We start from the raw sequence: 24,497 nt of genomic DNA, 5'->3' as shown, positions 1-24,497 counted from the left end.
GTGAAGGCTCTTCGGGAATAAAGGCTCACTTTGCTCTGCGGTGGGATCCTCCTAGGCTGTTGCAGGTTTTGGTTTTCCAGATTACGAGGCCACAACCTGGTAATCTTTGTACGCCTTTGCGAGTTTTAAGGGGTTCATACCCATGCCTCGTCTGATGCAGTCATGGGAAGGAAGGTGCTGCGAGCGGCTGTTTTCTACCGGCTGGGACGCTAGGGACTGCTTTTTGACGTCCCATGGTTACCCGTGTCCCCCAATGAAGCGATAAAGGGTATGTGCACACGTTGCGGATTTTGCTGTGGATCCGCAGCGTTTCTGCAGCTGCGGGTCCGCAGCAGTTTCCCATGAGGTTACAGTTCAATGTAAACCTATGGGAAACCGAAAACGCTGTGCACATGCTGCGGAAAAAAACGCGCGGGATAGCAGCGGTTTACAATCCGGAGCATGTCACTTCTTTGTGCGGAATCGCGGCGATTCTGCACACATAGGAATGCATTGATTGACTTACTTCTCGCATGGGGCAATGCCCACCATGCGGGAAGTAAGCGGATCATGTGCGGATGGTACCCGGGGTGGAGGAGAGGAGACTCTCCTCCAGGCTCTGGGAACCATATTTGTGTAAAAAAAAAAATAATTAAAATAAGAAATGATATACTCACCTTCTGATGGCCCCTGAAGTCCTCCCGCCTCTCAGCGCTGCACACGGCCGTCCGGTCGCAGGGTTGCTATGCGAGCAGGACCTGCGATGACGTCGCGGTCACATGACCGTGACGTCACAAAGGTCCTTCTCGCATAGCATCTTTGGAACCGGACCGCCGCGTGCAGCGGCGAGGAGATCGGGATGTCGGAGGGTGAGTATAACCATTTTTTTATTATTTTTAACATTAGATCTTTGCAGCATCAATAGTAAAACAAGTGCAGGAGTAAACCCGCAGCGGAAACCGCAAGACAAACCGCGATAAATCTGCAGGGATAACCGCAGCGGTTTTGCCCTGCAGATTTATCAAATCCGCTGCGGGAGAACCCGCAGAGGACCCTTCCTACGTGTGCACATAGCCAAAGAAAGAGGGATTTTTGGTACTCAAAATCTTTTTCTTGGAGCCTTCATTGGGGGACACAGCACCCTCCCTAACTGTTTATACCATTATTTGGTCTATGTGCCTTCGTTGTTGGATTGGTACATATGTTGACTTTTTTTGTTGCTTCTCCTACTGCTCTAACACTAACTGCGGTACTTTGTACCTGTCGGTGGGTGTATACTGCTGCGGAGGAGCTATTTTCCTTTTTTGCATAGTGTCAGCCTCCTAGCGACAGCAGCATACACCCATGGTTACCTGTGTCCCCTAATGAAGGCTCCAAGAAAGATTTTACGGGGAGTTCCAAAAATCCCTCTTTTTTTGTGCCCTGAGCTAATGTTTTTACTGATTCCATTTTTGGGTAGATACAATTTTTTTTTGATTGCCTTTTATTGCAATGTTGCGATGGCCATTTCTAATTCTGTTTATTTTTTTATTATTTATTTTTTTTGTTACACTGTTTAGCAATCGGATTAATTTGTTATATTTTGATCTGCCTTTTATGAACTCAGCGATGCTTAAATATGTATATTTTTTAATGGGACAAAAGGGGGTGGTGATTTGAATCTTTTTTGTTTTTTTTTTCCATATTTTTAAACTTTTTTTCTCCTTCGCCTCATTGGGGGAACACCGACCATGGGTGTTTGCTGCTGCCACCAGGAGGCTAACACTGAGTATTACAAAGAAAGTTGGCTCCTCCTCTGCAGTATACACGCCACATGCTGGCTCCCAGAGAACCAGTTCTTGCTTAGTGTCCGTAGGAGGCACACGGACGGGTCTGCTATTCAGACCCAAAACTCTAAAATATTGTTACAATTTTTTACATTTTTGATTTTATCTTTTACAACGGATGAAGGGGCGACGGATCCTTTCAAGGCTCCGATCTCCCCGAACCATCAACAGGCGAGCACGGAGAGTGTCGCCTCTCCGTATCCTCTCCTGCAACGTGGGATGCGACGCCTGATTCTTAGGGGTGACGGGTCCCTTCAAGGGCACCGATTTCCCCACACCTTCAATGGACAAGAACAAGGAGTGTCGCCTCCACGTATCTTCTTCCGCAGCCAGGCCTGTTGCCTGACATTCAGCCCTGTCCCATCCTAGGTGATTAACCCTTTGGATGTACAGAGGCCCACCTTGTGGCATCCGAGCAGCCCCCACTGCACCACCACTGTTAAAGCGGATGGTACAAGGAGGCGGACGGTCCCTCTCCACCTCCCTATCAAAGGGGTGGTGGATGGAGGATTCCTGCACCGTCCAAAAATCAACAGCACCTGACGTGCAACAGAGCGGTCGAGCTCTGCAGCTCCTCACAGCTGGCTCCCCGGACATCCGATCAGTGAGAGACAGAGGTCGGGTTCGGTAAGAGGGCTTCTGGTGCACCTCGGCTACCCAGTGGACATGCGCCGGCCGACGCAGGAAATTTACTCCCTGGCTTCGGCCTGTACTAGGCCGTAAGCCGGACATCCCGCCCACTTGTTCGCATGCGCTCAGCCGGTTCCACCCCCTCTCTTCCTGCTCCCGGCGTCCACAACTTTTCTCCCCGGCTTCGACCTGTGCTAGGCTGCAAGTCAAAAGCTCCGCCCACTCCCTCAGCACCTTTTCTCTGTTCCTGACGTCCATTTTTAGGCTTCTGGCCGCGCTCTGCAGACTGGGATCTGGCAGCGTAAGGATTCTATATCCCGGCACAGGACAGGGGTAAGAGCTGCGCTGCGATCCTAGTCATTGTTTTTTCCCATTCGTCACTTCCCCGTAGTATATTTAGTATATTCTGGGCATTACCCTTTTCATTGGATGCATTCAGCAGAGCCAGAACATATGGGGGTACTCTGTCTTTGCTACCCCGGGGACAGAGTAATCTACTCTGCGAAGATCATGAGCCCTCTGCCGTTACCAAACCTAGCGCACCTAGTCCCCCTGAGTGAGCTTCGTCACTGCCGCAGTCCAGGGCCTTCACTTAAAGCGATTTGAGCCCTCCCGGGACCCCTCCACAAGTCGGGGCATCCGCCTGCCTGTCTTAGAAGGTGTTCCTCTTCTACACGGGAACTGTTGGCCTGCAGGGGCCGATCTCGGGCACAAAATACTAGGGTGGCTAAAAAAACTTACCCATAAATAGTATGTCTCCCGGGCCCTCCCGCACCTCGGCGTCCTTAAGCTCCACTTTTCGCTCCACACACCAGGTGTTCGCAGTGACCAGGACTCTGAGTGGGAGTCTGACGATTCCCCTTCCCGACCTTTGACGCATACGCTGCGTCATGAAAGTCGGTGCCTTCCCGACCTGTGACGCAGCGTATGCGTCATGGAGGGATCGCGCTCCTGCAGATCGGGTGAAAGGGTTAACTCCAATTTCACCCGATCTCCAGGAACAGGGGGAGTGGTGCTTCAGCCCAGGGGGGGTGGCTTCACCCCCCCGTGGCTACGATCGCTCTGATTGGCAGTTTCACTTTCAACAGCCAATCAGAGCGATTTGTAATATTTCACCCCAAAAAACGGTGAAATATTACAATCCAGCCATGGCCGATGCTGCAATATCATCGGCCATGGCTGGAAAACCTAATCTGCCCCCACCCCACCCCACCGATCGCCCCCCCAGTGCTCCGGTGCGCGGTCCGCCCCCCTAATTCGTTCTGTCCGCTCCTCCGTCCTCCTGTCCGCTGCCCCCGTGCTCCGGTGCCCCCCCCCTGTGCTCCGGTCCCCCCCCTGTGCTCCGGTCCCCCCCCCCCGTGATCCGATCACCCCCCCTTCATACTTACCGGGCCTCCCGATGTCCGTCCGGCTTCTCCATGGGCGCCGCCATCTTCCAATATGGCGGGCGCATGCGCACTGCGCCTGCAGAGTCTGCCGGCTGGCAGATTCATTTCAGAAGTATTTTGATCACTGCGATATAGCCTATCGCAGTGATCAAAATGAAAAAAAAGTAAATGACCCCCCTTTATCACCCCCATAGGGACAATAATAAAAATAAATAAAATATATTTTTTTTTTTTCTGCTAGGGTTAGGGTTAGAACTAGGGTTAGAATTAGGGGTAGGGTTAGGGGTAGGGGTAGGGTTAGGGCATGTGCACACAGTGCGGATTTGGCTGCGAATCCGCAGCGGATCGGCCGCGGATCCGCAGCGGATCGGCCGCGGATCCGCAGCGGATTGGCCGCTGCGAATTCGTAGCAGTTTTCCATCAGGTTTACAGTACCATGTACACCTATGGAAAACCAAATCTGCTGTGCCCGTGGTGCGGAAAATACCGTGCGGAAACGCTGTGTATTTTCCGCAGCATGTCAATTTTGTGCGGATTCCGCAGCGTTTTACACCTGTTCCTCAATAGGAATCCGCAGGTGAAATCCGCACAAAAAAACACTGGAAATCCGCTGTAAATCCGTAGGTAAAACGCAGTGCCTTTTACCTGCGGATTTTTCAAAAATGGTGCGGAAAAATCTCACACGAATCCGCAAAGTGGGCACATAGCCTTAGGGTTAGGGTTGGAATTAGAGTTAGGGTACCGTCTCACAGTGGCACTTTGATCGCTACGACGGTACGATCTGTGACGTTCCAGGGATATCCATACGATATCGCTGTGTCTGACACGCAGCAGCGATCAGGGACCCTGCTGAGAATCGTACGTCGTAGCAGATCGTTTGGAACTTTCTTTCGTCGCTGGATCTCCCGCTGTCATCGCTGGATCGTTGTGTGTGACAGCTATCCAGCGATGCGTTCACTTGTAACCAGGGTAAACATCGGGTTACTAAGCGCAGGGCCGCGCTTAGTAACTCGATGTTTACCGTGGTTACCAGCGTAAAAGTAAAAAAAAAACAAAAAACGTACATACATTTCGGTGTCCTTCAGGTCCCTTGCCGTCTGCTTCCCGCTCTGACTGTCTGCCGGCCGGCAAGTGAGAGCAGAGCGCAGCGGTGACGTCACCGCTGTGCTGTGCTCTCACTGTACGGCGGCGCTCAGTCAGAGCGGGAAGCAGACGGCAAGGGACCTGAAGGACACCAAAATGTGAGTGTACGTTTTTTTTTTTAACTTTTACGCTGGTAACCACGGTAAACATCGGGTTACTAAGCGCGGCCCTGCGCTTAGTAACCCGATGTTTACCCTGGTTACCCGGGACCTTGGCATCGTTGGTCGCTGGAGAGCGGTCTGTGTGACAGCTCCCCAGCGACCACACAATGACTTTCCAACGATCACGGCCAGGTCGTATCGCTGGTCGTGATCGTTGGTAAATCGTTATGTGAGACGGTACCCTTAGGGTTGGAATTAGGGCTAGGGTTGGAAATAGGGTTAGGGTTAAGGATAGGGTTAGGGTTGTGTTGGGGTTACAGTTGTGGGTAGGGTTGGGATTAGGGTTAGGATTAGGGTTGGATTTAGGGTTACGGGTGTGTTGGGGTTAGGGTTGTGGTTAGGGGTGTGTTGGGGTTAGGGTTGTGATTAGGGTTATGGCTACAGTTGGGATTAGGGTTAGGGGTGTGTTGGGGTTAGTGTTGAAGTTAGAATTGAGGGGTTTCCACTGTTTAGGCACATCAGGGGTCTCCAAACGCAACATGGCGCCACCAATGATTCCAGCCAATCTTGCGTTCAAAAAGTCAAATGGTGCGCCCTCCCTTCCAAGCCCCGACGTGCGCCCAAACAGTGGTTTACCCCCACATATGGGATACCAGCGTACTCAGGACAAACTGGGCAACAACTATTGGGGTCCAATTTCTCCTGTTACCCTTGCAAAAATAAAAAATTACTTGCTAAAACATAATTTTGAGGAAAGAACAATTATTTTTTATTTTCACGGCTCTACGTTATAAACTTATGTGAAACACTTGGGGGTTGAAAGTGCTCACCACACATCTAGATAAGATCCTTTTGGGGTCTAGTTTCCAAAATGGGGTCACTTGTGGGGTGTTTCTACTGTTTAGGCACATCAGGGGCTCTGCAAATGCAACGTGACGCCGCAGACCATTCCATCAAAGTCTGCATTTCAAATGTCACTACTTCCCTTCCGAGCCCTGAAGTGCGCCCAAACAGTGGTTTACCCCCACATATGGGGTACCAGCGTACTCACAACAAACTGGGCAACAAATATTGGGGTCCAATTTCTCCTGTTACCCTTGTGAAAATAAACAATTGCTTGCTAAAACATCTTTTTTGAGGAAAGAAAAATGATTTTTTATTTTCACGGCTCTGCGTTGTAAACTTATGTGAAGCACTTGGGGGTTGAACGTGCTCACCACACATCTAGATAAGTTCCTTGGGGGGTCTAGTTTCCAAAATGGGGTCACTTGTGGGGGGTTTCTACTGTTTAGGCACATCAGGGGCTCTGCAAACGCAACGTGACGCCCGCAGAGAATTCCATTAAAGTCTGCATTTCAAAACGTCACTACTTCCCTTCCGCTCCCCGACGTGTGCCAAAACAGTGGTTTACCCCCACATATGGGGTATCAGCGTACTCAGGAGAAACTGCACAACGACTTTTGGGGTCCAATTTCTCCTGTTACCCTTGGGAAAATAAAAAATTGTGGGTTAAAAAATAATTTTTGAGGAAAGAAAAATAATTTTATATTTTCATGGCTCTGCGTTATAAACTTCTGTGAAGCACTTGAGGGTTCAAAGTGCTCACCACACATCTAGATTAGTTCCTTGGGAGGTCTAGTTTCCAAAATGGGGTCACTTGTGTGGGAGCTCCAATGTTTAGGCACACAGGGGCTCTCCAAACGCGACATGGTGTCCGCTAATGATTGGAGCTAATTTTCCATTCAAAAAGCCAAATGGCGTGCCTTCCCTTCCGAGCCCTGCCGTGCGCCCAAACAGTGGTTTACCCCCACATATGGGGTATCATCGTACTCAGGACAAACTGGACAACAACATTTGGGGTCCAATTTCTCCTATTATCCTTGGGAAGATAAAAAAACTCCGGGCTAAAAATCATTTTTGAGGAAAGAAAAATATTTTTTTATTTTCATGGCTCTGCGTTATAAACTTCTGTGAAGCACCTGGGGGTTTTAAGTGCTCACTATACATCTAGATTAGTTCCTTGGGGGGGGTCTAGTTTCCAAAATGGGGTCACTTGTAGGGGAGCTCTAATGTTTAGGCACACAGGGGCTCTCCGAACGCAACATGGTGTCCACTAACGATTGGAGCTAATTTTCCATTGAAAAAGTCAAATGGCGCGCCTTCCCTTCCAAGCCTTGCCGTGCACCCAAACAGTGGTTTACCCCCACATATGAGGTATCGGCGTACTCAGGAGAAATTGCCTAACAAATTTTAGGATCCATTTTATCCTGTTGCCCATGTCAAAATGAAAAAATTGAGGCTAAAAAATTTTTTTGTGAAAAAAAAGTACTTTTTCATTTTTACGGATCAATTTGTGAAGCACCTGGGGGATTAAAGTGCTCACTATGCATCTAGATAAGTTCCTTGGGGCGTCTAGTTTCCAAAATGGGGTCACTTGTGGGGGAGCTCCAATGTTTAGGCACACGGGGGCTCTCCAAACGCGACATGGTGTCCGCTAAAGATTGGAGCCAATTTTTCATTGAAAAAGTCAAATGGCGCTCCTTCGCTTCCGAGCCCTGCCGTGCCCACAAACAGTGGTTTACCCCCACATATGAGGTATCAACGTACTCAGGACAAATTGGACAACAACTTTTGTGGTCCAGTTTCTCCTTTTACCCTTGGGAAAATAAAAAAATTGTTGCTAAAAGATCATTTTTGTGACTAAAAAGTTAAATGTTCACTTTTTCCTTCCATGTTGCTTCTGCTATTGTGAAACACCTGAAGGGTTAATAAACTTCTTGAATGTGGTTTTGAGCACCTTGAGGGGTGCAGTTTTTAGAATGGTGTCACTTTTGGGTATTTTCAGCCATATAGAACCCTCAAACTGACTTCAAATGTGAGGTGGTCCCTAAAAAAATGGTTTTGTAAATTTTGTTGTAAAAATGAGAAATCACTGGTCAAATTTTAACCCTTATAACTTCCTAGCAAAAAAAAAATTTCTTTCCAAAATTGTGCTGATGTAAAGTAGACATGTGGGAAATGTTATTTATTAACTATTTTGTGTCACATAACTCTCTGGTTTAACAGAATAAAAATTCAAAATGTGAAAATTGCGAAATTTTCAAAATTTTCGCCAAATTTCCGTTTTTTTCACAAATAAACTCAGAAATTATCGACCTAAATTTACCACTAACATGAAGCCCAATATGTCACGAAAAAACAATCTCAGAACCGCAAGGATCCGTTGAAGCGTTCCTGAGTTATTACCTCATAAAGGGACACTGGTCAGAATTGCAAAAAATGGCAAGGTCATTAAGGCCAAAATAGGCTGGGTCATGAAGGGGTTAACAGGCTTAAACATCTGCATAAGATGTTCACCAACCATCCTGAATTTCAAGACATTATTCAGCGGCACAGAACACTTCACAGGACAGAAACCTCTGGGTTTCCCAGACCTGCATTTGCCAGTTTTTTTCCGGAAAACGGTGAATTCATTTATTTAGACAGTCATCCACACTCTGTAGGTTGACGAGGACTCCGGATCTACTTCGGATCACGCACTGTTCATCAAAAGGACTAAATTTCCTCATAGAACATTTGCCAGTCACCTGAATAGGGAGTGTCCAGATAGGCGATGCAGGAACAGTATTGTCTGTCTACATAGGATGCCATGCCTGGACTGATTTTTACGAGGCGACTGGTCCCTTTAAAGGGCACCGATCTCCCCACACCATTAACAGACGAGCACAAGGAGTGTCGCCTCCATTTATCCTCTCCTGCAGCCAGGCCTAATGTCGGACATCCAGCCCTGTCCACCCGGGGGCCTGAACTCTGGGATGTACAAAGACACCCCTTTTGGCGTCCGAGCAGCCCCCACTGCATCACCACTGTTTTAGCAAATGATGCAGGGAGGCGGACGGTCCCTCTCCACTTCCCTGTTAAGGGGATGGTGGGTCGAGGGTTCATCACGCTAACCCTATACCGTCCAAAGACATTAGCGACAGAAAGAGATGGTTTATCCTGACCTGCTGGATACAGCTGTGAATTCTACCACCCGGCAATTCCTCCGGGTCAGCGCTCTACCCTTCCTTAGCCGCCGCATTGGTACCTAAAGCAATGGGCTCCTGGTCAAGGACCTCAACTACTTTGATTCAGAACAGTAGCCTCCCAGAGGCAGTACAGCTGGTCAATCAAATCTCTTGAGCGGGAGACTATGTGATCCACACCTCTTTGGACACGCCTAGTTGCGCAGCGCTGTCAGCAGCAAATGCCATTACATTTATAAGGGCATTATGGCTGAGGATGGAAAGCAGACTCTGCATCCAAAAAAGTCTGAAATCACTCTCTTACCAGAGTGGTCGGACATTCGGTGAGAAGTTGGAACCAATTCAGGTGGACCCACTACTTCTTCCCAATCAGGGCGTTCCCCACACAGGAACAAGGGTCACAAGTTTCCCATCGTCCAAACCAGCAGTGGAAGGGTTGTCCTTGACAGGCTAGATCTCAGGGATCTAGGTTCCAAATAATAGGTCGGGAAAAGTAAGACCAATCTTGGACCTCAAACTTCTAACAAGTTTGTCAAGGCCCACCATTTTCGGAGGGAGTCCTTCTGTTCGGTCATTACCTCAATGGAAAAAGGTTGAGTTGCTGGCATCCACCAACATTCAGACTGCTTACCTCCACTTTCTGATTTTTCCCCTCGCCGAAATTTCCTGCACACCGCCATTCAGGAACAGCATTATCTGTTCACTACTTGGCCTTTAGGCCTTGCTACCGATCCCAGAGTGTTCTCAAGGGTCATGGCGATCGTCATGTCCATCTGACACTCTCGGGGCGTAGTCGTTCTGCCCTATCTGGATGATTTTCTAGTCAAGGGACCATCCTTGCAGTATGTAGTATGCAAGTATCCTTGCAGTATGTCTGTATCACTTGCGATACCCTTTCCCGTCTGGGCTGGCTGATAAACTTTAGCAAGTCTTCCCTATTTCCAGCCAGCAGATGGCTTTTTGAGGATGATCCTGGACACTTCCAGAGGGTTGGTGATACAAGGCCTTGGCCTTCCAACAGGGAGCTTGCGCAATTTGTCACTCGTCCCCTCATTCCATTTGCTATGCGGGTTCTGGGAAACATGGTGGCGGCAATGGAAGCAGTCACCTTCGCTCCGCTTGGCTCTGTGAGTCTGACAGGCTCCCAGATGATGGTCTCTGAGTTTCTCCCTCAACCAGGGGAGATCCTTTCTTCCGGTAGTTTAGCGGTTAGTAGTGACTACCGAGTCCAGTCTTTTGGACTGGGGAGCATGACCACACTGCTCAAAGCCGCCAGTCAACTCGGGAACTCCCGATCAATGTTTTCTGGAGATTCGAACGATATGGCTAGCCCTATAGCAGTTCCGCTGTCTTCTCACGGGTCACCCCATCCGAATTCAATTGGATAGTGCCGCGGCGTACATCAATCATCTAGGGGGTATCCGCAGCCGGGCGGCCATGGCTGAGGCCGCTCACATTCTCCGATGGGCAGAGATCAATCACTCGGTGATCTCGGCGGTGCAAGAAAACTGAGTGGCAGACTTCCTCAGCCGCCAGGGTCTTGCCTCTGGCGAGTGGTAACTTCTTCCGGAAGTCTTCCAACAGATCTGCCTTCGCTAGAGAACTCCGGATGTAGATCAGATGGCGTTCAGACTGAATGCCAAAGTACTCGAGTTCGTAGCTCGGTCTCGAGATCCAAAAGCCATCGCAGTGCATGCTCTGGTTCTTCTGTGGTGCCGGTGCCAGTTCCGGTTCTCCTCTTCCGCTATTTCCGAGAGTCTTTAAGAAGCGCAAAGGGTCACAATGTTCCCGGTTGATCCGGATTGACCACGTCAGGTGTTTGCGGAACTAGTACAATTTGTCACCGTCTTTCTCTGGCAATTGTCGGATTGTCCAGATCTGCTCCCCAGGGACCGTTTTGTCGCCAGATCCCAGAGGTCCCGTGGTTCTCAACTTGGACGTTGAATCTTGGATTCTGACCCAGGCGGGACTCTCACAACATCAGCGACTAGTGCTTGTAAGCCCGCCTCTACGCATTTTGCTTGGGGCAGGGATCTCTGACGTTTTCCCCATTTTTAGTCTCAAAACAATCTGGGTTCAAGCTGGGCGCTCAGCTTGCTGAAAGTCTCGATTTTGGCCTTACCGGTCTTATTGCAACAAAACGGCAACTAAGGACTTTCACGCAGGGAGTTTCACATGTGGTACTTTCTTATCGCATACCGCTAGATCTTTGGGACCTTAACTGGTCCTAGGGGTCTTACAGGAGACTCCTTTTTCATCCGCTTCATGATGTAGCTGACTTTACTGTCATGGAAGGTCTCCTTTTTTCGTCGCGGTCACGTCATTCTGGCGATTTTTTTTTTTTTTTTTTTTTTTTTTTTTTCCGGAGCTAGATGCTATCCTTTCAGATGCTTTTCCTTCAGTCAAGGGAAGGTTGTCCTCAGGCCGTACCTGTCCTTCATTGCCAAAGTTGAGAGCTCTGAAAAGGTATGTATAGAGGACGGGATCCTCCCGAAGGTCGGACGCTTTATTCTGGCCTTCTGATGGTTACAGGAAGGGTGTAGGTGCTTTATCGGTTATGATAGCCTGGTGGATTAGTTCCAACATCCAGGAGTCCTTCTGCGTCATAGGCTGGGATAGGCTGACCTATCAAGGCACACTCCACTCGGTCGATTGAGGTTTCATGGGCCATTAGGCACCAGGCATCGGCAGAGCACACCTGCAAGGTTGCGGTTTCGTCCAGTCCGCACGCATTCTTAAAACAATATAATTTTGTGTACTCACCATAAAATCCTTTTCTCCGAGCCAGTCATTGGGGGATACAGCACCCACCCTGTTAATAGATTTGTGCTTGTCCTGTAATTTGACAGGTTATACTTTTATATGTTGTTATTGATCTCCTACTGCTTTTGCAGTATTTAATAGTCCTCTTAGGAGACATGAAGCTGTGATCATCTACAAGCAGTGCTGCACTACTACGTATAGCTAAAATCACAGTCTCTTATGAACGCTAGCCACTGGCTGGCTTTTACAGGAGGATCTAGTGACAGGCATGGGGATCCTTTAACAGAGCCCTGTGTGCGCTCCACGATCGCGTGACAGGCATGCCGATGGGAGCGTGGAACAACGCACCCCCTCTGGCATGTGGAGCTGATAGTCACATGATGGCTGATTAGATCAGCCATCATATGCAGGAAAAGATGTGGGCTCTACGTGCAAGCCGGCATCAAAATCGGGGACACGACTTTTGATGTATGTACAGTACATGTCAAAAGTCGTGACGCTGTTAAAGGTATAATGTTAACAGAAAATGACCTATTGTTTAAATCACTTTTTGTTTTTTTTCTGTGTATATATACAAGAAATGGCTATAGTGGGTTTTATAGTGGGTTTTTGTGTTTTGTTTTTTGTTTTGTTTTTTAATTTCCATATCATGATTTATGAAAATAGTGAAATTGGTAATCTTCCAATTTTCACACATCACTTATATATATTTTTTTTTAACTCATATTTCCTGTTGTATCGGGAAGAGTTTGCAGCAACACTCCATATAATCAGAGACTGGTAACACCTTGCGGACTCGTGCAGATGAGTCTATAACTTGGAAAAGTGCTGTCCGTCGTTTTGACAGCTATCACTCGTCCCCATGTTATTCTATGGGGCTGTGCACATGTCTAATTTTTTTTTTTTTTTCTCCTTGGGACAGAGGAAAAAAAAAAAACGCAGCATGCTTTTGTGCAATAATCAGATGGCACTTGCCCATTCATGTCTATGGATCCGTGGAAAATTACATCAGAGTGCAGGCAGATTTTCACAGACTGAATGAAAAAGACTGAGAACTTTTTAAAAAAATTCTCCACATCTGAAAAAGTCTGCTCATCGTAATCTGACCTGATGCACAGCTGTTTCTCCCCATCCAGCAATCGCAATAGTTGATGTCACAGCTGACCCTGCACTCACTTCCTATACAGTCATTTTTGCACAGGCTCATTAGATGACTAATGTACATGTATCCAGAAACTTGTGAAACTGGCGTGTATTGGTTACTCTAACATTGAACAAAAAAAATTCATTTAGCACAAAAGTCTGATTTAAACAAGAAGTCACTTTCTGTTGATGGCATCACTTTAGGGGAGAAGTATGCCCAACATGCTCTTAAAATGTTGCTTTTGCAGATGATGATAAGGGAGGCAAAATGGGAACATCCGATTCGGTGCAGCAACGTCGTCAGTATAGGAGACAAAATCAGCAATCCTCCTCAGGTAATTGCAATTAATATTTTACTTAAGTCCATACACTTTTGTATTTTGCATTAATCGCAAGAAAACTATTGTCATATCTGTCATTGCGCAAAGTGACATTTTGTGATCAGAAAAGTGTGTTTTTTTTTTTTAAATATTGTGGGTATTTCCTATTAAACATTGAAATCTGTTACAATCATTACTACTAAATTCTAGACTCTGGATCATCCTCCTCTTCAGAAGATGAACGGCCAAAACGCTCAGGAGTGAAAAATGGGGAAGTTGGGCGGAGACGTAGGCATTCTACATCAAGAAGTCCATCCCCTTCACGGAAAAGACCCAAGGAACCTTCTCCACAGTAAGTACCAGCAGACATATAGTAGCAGAGTTTCTGAAACATTTCACCAAACAGCATTTTTCCAGGCAAAAGTGAAAATCTGCCCCTAATTTTTGTTAGCAGTCATGCTTTGTTCATATTAGTACTGAGCTTCTTTTCAAAACTGATCAAAATTAAGTTTATTCTGTTTTCTCCACCAAAAGATTCACTCATTTCAGAAAAATGTCATTCAGAAGAAAGAGGGGTTTAACATAAACATTTCTTCAAATGTTCCCTTTGAAACAAATTAGACAATCTATATGAACATAACTTTACTTTTTGAAGCATCAATAACTTGTCTTCTAACTGCACGGTTCTACCATCAGTTTCTTAGACAGGAGTTATTTGTCTGACTGCTTTTGTCAGCCATATAAGCTAATTTCTTAGAATCCCTAAGGCCATTAACTCTAAGGGTATGTGTGCACCTTGAGTATTTGCTTGCAGAAATTTCTGTAAGGTTTCTGCATCTCTTGGCAGCAAAAATGTTGTGTTTTTAGTGTAGTTTTGCGTTAGTTTTTGTACAGCGATGAAAGCTTTTTTGAGCTGAATAAAGATAATTTAAAAAAAAAGTTTTGTGATGTAATTTCTTGGTTCAACACCACCTTTTTCATTCTGATGCATCAGAATCAAAAAGCTGGTGTTGGACCAAGAAATTACATCACAAAAGCTTTTGTTTTATTTAGCTGATGACAGCATGGGAAGCGCCATAGGAAGCCCGTAAAAATGCAAACATTTTTATACCTGCGTTTTTGCTGCGGATTTGACTGACTCAATTAAAAACAATGGGTGAAAAAAACCGCTAAAAATACAAAGAATTGACATGCCGCAGAAAAAAACGAACAGAAAATACTCTAGGAAAATTACCAATCATGTGAACAGCACTTCAGGATTCTCTTTGAATTAACTGATAGCCTTAGGGTCTGTAGTATAGTCACAGTGGGCAGACCTTTCATCATCTGCTACTGCACAAAAAGTTGCTAATCTTTCTGCATATTTTTTAGAATATGCGCTTGAAACTTGAACTGTTTGTTTCCTCCTTGCTCTCAGGATGCAGACTCTGAAAAGGTGGCAATCACCTCCTCTTAAAAGGTTGGTTTAGGATTTTGTAATAGTTTATTGATAGATGTACCCATTTAGAATTTAGTTCAGTTGACACAGAGGCTGAATAAAATGTAGCCTTATATGTTTTTTGTAATTATTCTTTGTTACATTTGTAATTTAGTACATTTATCTGTTCGTGGGTTCAAGCTTCTTCCCTACATAATAATGTTATACAACTTTCCAGTATACCGTGATTTGCATTGCAGTTCTTCCCTATTCTAACCTTTGTTTGCAGTTAGTGGATAAAAAAAATCTCGACGGCATCTTTAGACTGAAAGTCCTAGCATAGTTGGTCTTGTTTCCAGTTGAGAAGTGATTTTACTGTATACAGTCTTTTCAATTCGTAGTGTGTTTAAAGGGTTATTTTTATCACTGGTGTTCATGGCTCTGTTCTGCATATTGCAACCAGATGTTTGCCTTTAAGAGGCAGAGTTGTGGAAACAGCTGAACACTGATGCGGTTTCCATAACTGTTATCCTTTACTTCTCGTGGAATATCGTGATCAGGCTCAACCATTACTGGCTCCTATGAGAATAACCCTTTAAAGTGAACCTGACAGCTGATCCATGCTGTCCGATTTATGGACAGCATGTATCGGGCACTGACTGTATAAACTCAGTTCGGCCCAGGAAAGTGACGTCACTTTTGGGGACGGGGCTGGTCTTTGTTCTCCCTTCTTGCTAGATTGTATTGTTTACAATGGCCGTTTGCTCTTACTGGATGTAATGGAAGTGACATCAGGATTTACAACCGACTCATGCTCCGTAGAGCTGGGGCCAGCCCAGCCCCTGAAACATTTGTCACAGATGAAGCTTTGTTTCAGGGAGGGAACAGGCAGTGACCCCCTCATGACATCTTATGGGAGTATCCTAGAATGCACTGAGGATTCTCAAACGGGAAGTACCGTATAAGCCGAGATTTTCAGCCCACTTTTTTGGGCTGGAAGTGCCCCCCTCTGCTTATACTCGAGTCGTTGTCCCAGGGGGTCGGCGGGGAGGGGGAGCGGCGGCTGTCACATACTCACCTGCTCCTGGCGCGGTCCCTGCATGTCTGATGGTCTCCGGGCAGCTCTTCCTGTGTTCAGCAGTCACGTGGTACCGCTCATTAAAGTAATGAATATGGACACATATTCATTACTTTAATGAGCGGTACGTGACCGCTGAACACAGATGCCGCCGGAGACCATCTGACAGTGAGATGCTGCCGCCAGGGACCGCGCCGGGAGCAGGTGAGCATTGCGTGATATTCACCTCTCCCCGTTCCACCGCTGCGTGCCGCTCTGTCTTCTGTCCTCTGGCTGTGACGGTTCAGGTCAGAGGGCACGATGACGTAGTTAGTGTGCTCGCCGCCCTCTGCCTGAACAGTCACTGCGGAGGATGGAAGACAGAGCGGCGCGCAGCGATGAAACGGGGAGAGGTGAATATCGCAAGTGCCGGGGGCCTGAGCGAAGAGAGGTGAGTATGTGATTATTTTTTTTTATTTTAATCGCAGCAACCGCATATGGGGCATAATCTATGGAGCATCTTATGGGGCATAATGTGTGGAGCATCTTATGGGACATAATGTGTGGAGCATCTTATGGGGCATAATGTGTGGAGCATCTTATGGAGCATAATGTGTGGAGCATCTTATGAGGCATAATCTTTGGAGCATCTTATGGGACCATCAACCTTTATATGCAGCATTGTATGGGGCAAATGTTTCTATGGAGCATCTTCCCTCACCTACTGTATTCTCACCCATCCCTTGTAGATTGTGAGCCTTCGCGGGCAGGGTCCTCTCTCCTACTGTACCAGTTATGACTTGTATTGTTCAAGATTATTGTACTTGTTTTTATTATGTATACCCCATCTCACTTGTAAAGCGCCATGGAATAAATGGCGCTATAACAATAAATAATAATAATAATGGGGCCATTATTAACCTTTGTGCAGCATTATATGAGGCATATATGGAGCATTACATGTGGCACATTTTTATATGGAGAATCTTATGGGGCCATAATCAGCATTTGTGCAGCATTATATGGGGCATATTTTAATATGGAGCATCTTATGGGGCCCATCATAAATTTTATGGAGCATTATATGGGGCGTATTTTGTATGGAGCATCTTATGGGGCCAATCATGAACTGTATGGAGCATTATATGGGGCTCCTGATTCAATATGGATATTCAAAAACACTTAACCTACTGATGTCTCAATTAATTTTACTTTTATTGGTACCTATTTTTATTTTTGAAATTTACTGGTAGCTGCTGCATTTCCCACCCTAGGCTTATACTCGAGTCATTAAGTTTTCCCAGTTTTATGTGGCAAAATTAGGGGGGTCGGCTTATACTCGGGTCGACTTATACTCGCGTATATACGGTAATACGTTAGGTAAATAAAAATCAAGCCGAGAGATTCAAGAGGGAATAATGGAGACTTTTTAATTAAAATATATTAGGAAATCTATTAGAATATTACATTAAATAGACAGATATTAATGATTAAAATCAATGTTAGTTTCCTACAAATCAACATGCGTATAAGCTGAGGACTGGAGTAACTTCTTGCACTATAATGTATATTGATGTGGCAGTGTTGGCGTGGACCTGGGAGCTTCATCATCTGCAGTTCTCTTTACGCATATAGGATAGATCATCCTATGGGACCAGAGCTGTCTCCTCCTATGCCATGGTTAATAGGCTATGGCATCTGATCGCAATGTAGTATGTCAGCTATCAGAAGAATACAGTCAAATTCCATAATGGAACAAAACTAAAAAGTGGTTAACCCCTTAGTGACAGAGCCAATTTGGTACTTAATGACCGAGCCAATTTTTACAATTCTGACCAGTGTCACTTTATGAGGTTATAACTCTGGAACGCTTTATCGGATCCCGCTGATTCTGAGATTGTTTTTTCGTGACATGTTGTACTTCAAGTTAGTGGTAACATTTCTTCGATATTACTTGCGATTATTTATGAAAAAAATGGAAATATGGCGAAAATTTTTAAAATTTTGCAATTTTCAAACTTTGTATTTTTATGCCCTTAAATCAGAGAGATATGTCACAAAAAATAGTTAATAAATAACATTTCTCACATGTCTACTTTACATCAGCACAATTTTGGAAACAATTTTTTTTTTTGTTAGGGAGTTATAAGGGTTAAAAGTTGACCAGCAATTTCTCATTTTTACAACACCATGTTTTTTTTAGGGACCACATCACCTTTGAAGTGATTTTGAGGGGTCTATATGATAGAAAATAACCAAGTGTGACACCATTCTAAAAACTGCACCCCTCAAGCTGCTCAAAACCACATTCAAGAAGTTTATTAACCCTTTACGTACTTCACAGGAACTAAAACAATGTGGAAGAAAAAAATTAACATTTTACTTTTTTTTGCAAACATTTTACTTCAGAACCATTTTTTTTAATTTTCACAAGTGTAAAAACAGAAATTTAACCACAAATTTTGTTGTGCAATTTTTCCTGAGTACGCCGATACCCCATATGTGGAGGTAAACCACTGTTTGGGCGCACCGCAGAGCTTGGAAGTGAAGGAGCACCGTTTGACTGTTTCAATGCAGAATTGGCTGGAATTGAGATCGGACGCCATGTCGCGTTTGGAGAGCCCCTAATGTGCCTAAACAGTGGAAACCCCCCACAAGTGACACCATTTTGGAAACTAGACCCCCCAAGGAACTTATCTAGATGTGTGGTGAGCACTTTGAACCCCCAAGTGCTTCACAGAAGTTTATAACGTAGAGCCGTGAAAATAAAAAATCGCATTTGTTTACACAAAAATGATTTTTTCGCCCACAAATTCTTATTTTCACAAGGGTAACAGGAGAAATTAGACCACAAAAGTTGTTGTGCAATTTCTCCTGAGTACGTCGATACCCCATATGTGGAGGTAAACCACTGTTTGGGCGCACCGCAGAGCTTGGAAGTGAAGGAGCACCGTTTGACTTTTTCAATGCAGAATTGGCTGGAATTGAGATCGGATGCCATGTCGCGTTTGGAGAGTCCCTGATGTGCCTAAACAGTGGAAACCCCCCACAAGTGATACCATTTTGGAAACTAGACCCCCCAAGGAACTTATCTAGATGTGTGGTGAGCACTTTGAACCCCCAAGTGCTTCACAGAAGTTTATAACGTAGAGCCGTGAAAATAAAAAATCTCATTTTTTCTACAAAAATGATCTTTTTGCCCCCAAATTTTTATTTTCACAAGGGTAACAGGAGAAATTAGACCACAAAAGTTGTTGTGCAATTTCTCCTGAGTACGTCGATACCCCATATATGGGGGTAAACCACTGTTTGGGCGCACCGCAGAGCTTGGAAGAGAAGGAGTGTCGTTTTACTTTTTCAATGTAGAATTGGCTGGAATTGAGATCGGACGCCATGTCACGTTTGGAGAGCCGCTGATGTGCCTAAACAGTAGAGACCCCCCACATATGACACCATTTTGGAAACTAGACCCCTTAAGGAACTTATCTAGATGTGTGGTGAGCACTTTAAACCCCCAGGTGCTTCACAGAAGTTTATAACGTAGAGCCGTGAAAATAAAAAAATCGCATTTTTTCTACAAAAATGATCTTTTTGCCTCCAAATTTTTATTTTACCAAGGGTAACAGGAGAAAATGGACCCCAGAAGCTGTTGTACAATTTGTCTTGAGTACGCCGACACCCCATATGTGGGGGTAAACCACTGTTTGGGCGCATGGCTGAGCTCGGAAGCAAAGGAGCGCCATTTGACTTTTCAATGCAAAATTGACTGGAATTGAGATCGGACGCCATGTCGCGTTTGGAGAGCCCCTGATGTGCCTAAACAGCAGAAACCCCCCAAAAGTGACCCCATTTTGGAAACTAGACCCCCCATGGAACTTATCTAGATGTGTAGTGAGAACTTTGAATGCCCAAGTGCATCACAGAAGTTTATAATGCAGAGTCGTGAAAATAAAAAATATATATTTTTTAACAATAAAGATTTTTTAGCCCCCAAGTTTTTATTTTCACAAGGGTAACAAGAGAAATTGGACCCCAAAAGTTGTTGTCCAATTTGTCCTGAGTATGCTGGTACCCCATATGTGGGGGTAAACCACTGTTTGGGCGCATGGCAGAGCTCGGAAGGGAAGGAGTGCCATTTTGGAATGCAGACTTTGATAGAATTGTCTGCGGGCGTTATGTTGCCTTTGCAGACCCCTAATGTACCTAAACAGTAGAAACCCCCAACAAGTGACCCCATTTTGGAAAATAGACCCCCCAAGGAACTTATCTAGATATGTGGTGAGAACTTTGAAAGCTCAAGTGCTTCACAGAAATTTATAATGCAGAGCAGTGAAAATAAAAAAATATATTTTTTTCCAACAAAAAAGATTTTTAGCCCCCAAGTTTTTATTTTCACAAGGGTAACAGGAGAAATTGGACCCCAAAAGTTGTTGTCCAATTTATCCCGAGTACGCTGATGCCCCATATGTGGGGGTAAACCACTGTTTGGGCGCACGGCAGAGCTCAGAAGGGAGGGAGTACCATTTGACTTTTTTAGCGCAAAATTGGCTGTCGTGTTTGGAGACCCCCTGATGTACCTAAACAGTGGAAACCCCCCAATTCTAACTCCAACCCTAACCCCAACACAGCCCTAACCCTAATCTCAACCCGATCCATAATCCTAATCACAACCCTAACGATAATCACAACCCTAACCCCAAAACAGCCCTAATCTCAACCCTAACCATAACCCTAATCAAAACCCTAAATCCAACACACCCCTAACCCTAATCCCAACCCTAATCCCAAACGTAACACTAATCCCAACCCTAATCCAAACCCTAACCCTAATCCCAACTCTAACCCTAACTTTAGCCCCAACCCTAACTTTAGCCCCAACCCTAACCATAACTTTAGCCCCCGTCGTCACAAAAAAAGTTCAATGTAACCTTTTTTTTGTACGTCGCGTCCGCCATTTCCGCGGATGCGTGGCCGTAACTCTGCCCCCTCCTCCCCAGGACATAGACTGGGCAGCGGATGCGTTGAAAAACTGCATCCGCTGCCCACGTTGTGCACAATTTTCACAACGTGCGTCGGTACATCGGGCCGACGCATTGCGACCGCCCCGTACCGACGCAAGTGTGAAAGAAGCCTTAGGCTACTTTCAGACATAGCGCATTTTTGAGCGCTATTTTGCGGGCGCTTTTCAAAAATGCGCAATGTCATTTTCGTCTGCCGGCAAAGTGAATGAGAAATTCACTTTGCCGTTCAGACACACCGCAAAAAAACGCGGCGCTTTTGTCTGCAAACACGCCGGCGTAAAAAGAATTGACATGTCAATTCTTTACGCAGCGGCGTGTCTGCGTATCCCCCTAGGGCCCCATATTACCTTCCACACACAGCGCCTTTGTCCTGGGTGTCGGCGTCTTTGTACGGAGGGGTTGACACCCAGGACCGGACGTGACGTCGGACAGGAAGAGGGAAGCCCCCGCCCCCCAGTGAAGCAGCATGGAGTCCTTCTGTGTGTGTGTGTGTGTGCGTGTGTGTGCGTGTGTGTGTCCCCATGCGACGCTAGTGCCACCATTGTGCTAAGTCGCCGTATGGGACTACTACTCCCATCCGGTATTAGGATGGGAGAGTTGTCCCTGTGTCCGGCGACTTAGCACAATTGTAAAGTTACACAAAACACCTACACACAATACACATACATGACACACAGTACATACAACATATAACACAGAGTATATACTCACCAACAGCACACTTGTAGGCGAAGCCCTCGATCCTCCAGGAAAAAATCCAAAAATAATAAACCAAATTCATACTCCCTGTCCGCAGAATCCATAAAACGAGTGTCCCACGCCGATCGGCTGCTCTCCGGCGATACACTGCCAGGAGCGAAGCTTCTAGCAGTGTATCGCGTACTGTTCCGGAGTTCAATGACTCCGGCGTCTCGGTTAACAGCAGTACAGCTGCGTTGAACTTTCCCACGCAGCACTGCCGTTAAGCGAGAGTGCCGGGGTCAATGACCGCCGGTAAACTCGCTCGCGCATGCGCAGTGACACACCGACAGGAACTATGGCTCCTGTCAGTGTGTTGCTGCAGCCGTGGAGAGCAGACATATCTCTGGATGTGTCTGTTCTCCATGGAAAATCTTGATACGTGGCACTTAAATATGTGGCAATTAAATACGTGACACGTGGCACTTATACGTGATACGTGTCACTTAAATACGTGGCACTGAAATACGTGATACGTGGCACTTTGATACGTGGCACGTGTCACTTAAATACGTGGCACTGAAATATGTGGCACGTGGCACTTTGATACGTGGCACATGTCTCTTAAATACGTGGCACTGAAAGATGTGGCACTTTGATACGTGGCACGTGGCACTTTGATACGTGGCACTGAAATATGTGGCACGTGGCACTTTGATACGTGGCACGTGGCACTTTGATACGTGGCACGTGGCACTTTGATACGTGGCACTGAAATATGTGGCACGTGGCACTTTGATACGTGGCACGTGTCACTTAAATACGTGGCACGTGGCACTGAAATATGTGGCACGTGGCACTTTGATACGTGGCACGTGTCTCTTAAATACGTGGCACTGAAAGATGTGGCACGTGGCACTTTGATACGTGGCACGTGGCACTTTGATACGTGGCACGTGGCACTGAAATATGTGGCACGTGGCACTTTGATACGTGGCACGTGGCACTTTGATACGTGGCACTTTGATACGTGGCACTGAAATATGTGGCACGTGGCACTTTGATACGTGGCACGTGTCACTTAAATACGTGGCACTGAAATATGTGGGACACGTCGCACAAAAAAGTTACATGTAGTTTTTTTTTGTGTCGACGGTCCGCCGAAGCACGACGCATCCGTCGCACGACGGATGCGACATGTGGCAATCCGTCGCAATGCGTCGCTAATGCAAGCCAATGGAGAAAAACGCATCCTGCAAGCACTTTTGCAGGATGCGTTTTTTCTCCAACGACGCATTGCGACGGAAGCCAAAAAACGCTAGTGTGAAAGTAGCCTAACCCTAGCCCTAACCCTAACCCTAAATTTAGCCCTAACCCTAACCCTAATTTTAGCCCCAACTTGTCTTCTCCTGCCGGCCGGCAGATGGCGGGCGCACTGCGCATGCGCCCGCCATGATGAAAAAGCCGGCTGGCAGGAGAAGACAGAAGAGGACCCAGGGACCCCGGGTGAGTATGATAGGGTCCCCGAATCCCCCTATTTCTCTGTCCTCTGATGTGCGATCACATCAGAGGACAGAGAAATAACTGATCGCTTTTTTTTTTTTTTTTTTTTTTTTTTGCGGTCGCCGGTAAACTGTTAATTACCGGCGATCGCAAAGCAGGGGTCGGTGCAAATCGACCCCGATCATGTTCTTTGGGGTCTCGGCTACCCCCGGCAGCCGAGACCCCAAAGAACATCCGGGTGCCGGGCGGCGGGCGCACTGCGCGTGCGCCCGCCATTTGTTCCCGGAAAAAAGATGGCGGCGCCCATGGGGAGACACGAGGAGCACCGGGGGAGGTAGGTAAGTATTGGGGGGCTATTGGGGGCCATCGGGGACCACATTTCTCTGTCCTCCGATGTGCGATCACATCGGAGGACAGAGAAATTAAACGGCAAATCGCGTTTTTTTTTTTTTTTGTTGCGACCGCCGGTAAACGGTTAATTACCGGCGATCGCAACTCGGGGGTCGGTAAAAACCCCCCGAATCATGTTCTCTGGGGTCTCGGCTACCCTCGGCAACCGAGACCCCAGAGAAAATCCGACTTTGGGGGGCGCTATTCACTTTTTCCACAGCGCCGTTAATTAACGGCGCTGTGGTTTAAGTACCCTTAGCGGCCGCCGTTAAAAGGCGTATCGGCGGTCGTTAAGGGGTTAAGTCATGGTTTTCATATCAACACGCACGCACGTGCACACGCACGCACGCACACTAAAAAGAGCTAATGCTACCCAACTATGTTCATTTAACCCCATAAATGCTGCTGTCAATAGTGACTGGCATCTAGATGGTTAAGAGTGTGGGGGCATCCTCTTTAACCTCATCGGCACCCTGAGATCTTGATCGTGTGGTCTTGATGTTTGTCATGGCAGTTAACAGATAAATAAAGGCCTTAAAGTCTTCCAGCTATAAGTGGCATGTTCAAAAGTTAGGAAAATTTAGGTGGTAAAAACATACTTTCTCCTTCGCCTCATTGGGGGACACAGGCCATGGGTGTATGCTGCTGCCACCAGGAGGCTGACACTAAGTATTACAAAGAAAGTTAGCTCCTCCCCTGCAGTATACACCCCTCTGCTGGCTCCCAGCTAACCAGTTCTTGCTTAGTGTCCGTAGGAGGCACACGGACTGGTCTGCTATTCAGACCCAAAGAATCTTTTTACTTTTACCTTTTACCGGACGAAGGGGGCGACGGATTCTTTCATGTTCCGATCTCCCCCGAACCAACAACAGGCGAGCACGGGAGTTTCACCTCTCCGTATCCTCTCCTGCGACGTGGGAAGCCACTGCCTGAGCTGATTCTAGGTGCGACGGGCCCTTCAAGGGCACCGATCTCCCCCCTCCTTATCAGACGAGCACTGGAGTGTCACCTCCAGTATCCTCTTCTGCAGCCAGGCCTATTGCCGGACATTCAGCCCTGCCCACCAGGTTATACCCTCGGCTGTTCAGAGGCACTTTACAATGTGGCGTCCGA

General features: G+C 46.5%; 1 protein-coding gene across 10 annotated transcripts in view; it reads left to right on the top strand.

The window, feature by feature from the left end:
* Positions 1–24,497, top strand: part of SRRM1 (serine and arginine repetitive matrix 1) — an 85,215-nt gene that overhangs the window by 49,483 nt on the left and 11,235 nt on the right. For 6 of the 10 annotated variants that reach the window (XM_077295905.1, XM_077295909.1, XM_077295904.1 and 3 more), the window contains 3 exons: positions 13,247–13,333; positions 13,529–13,670; positions 14,736–14,777. In XM_077295905.1, the coding sequence (XP_077152020.1) occupies positions 13,247–13,333; positions 13,529–13,670; positions 14,736–14,777 (271 nt within the window). The remainder of the gene's footprint in view (positions 1–13,246; positions 13,334–13,528; positions 13,671–14,735; positions 14,778–24,497) is intronic. The other 4 variants (XM_077295906.1, XM_077295907.1, XM_077295910.1 and 1 more) reach the window with 1 other exon arrangement.

This window comes from Ranitomeya variabilis, chromosome 3, assembly GCF_051348905.1.
Source record: "Ranitomeya variabilis isolate aRanVar5 chromosome 3, aRanVar5.hap1, whole genome shotgun sequence".
NCBI classification, from domain to species: Eukaryota; Metazoa; Chordata; class Amphibia; order Anura; family Dendrobatidae; genus Ranitomeya; species Ranitomeya variabilis.
The sequence above is the reverse complement of the archived record's forward strand: the minus strand, read 5'-3'. Positions and strand labels throughout refer to the sequence as shown.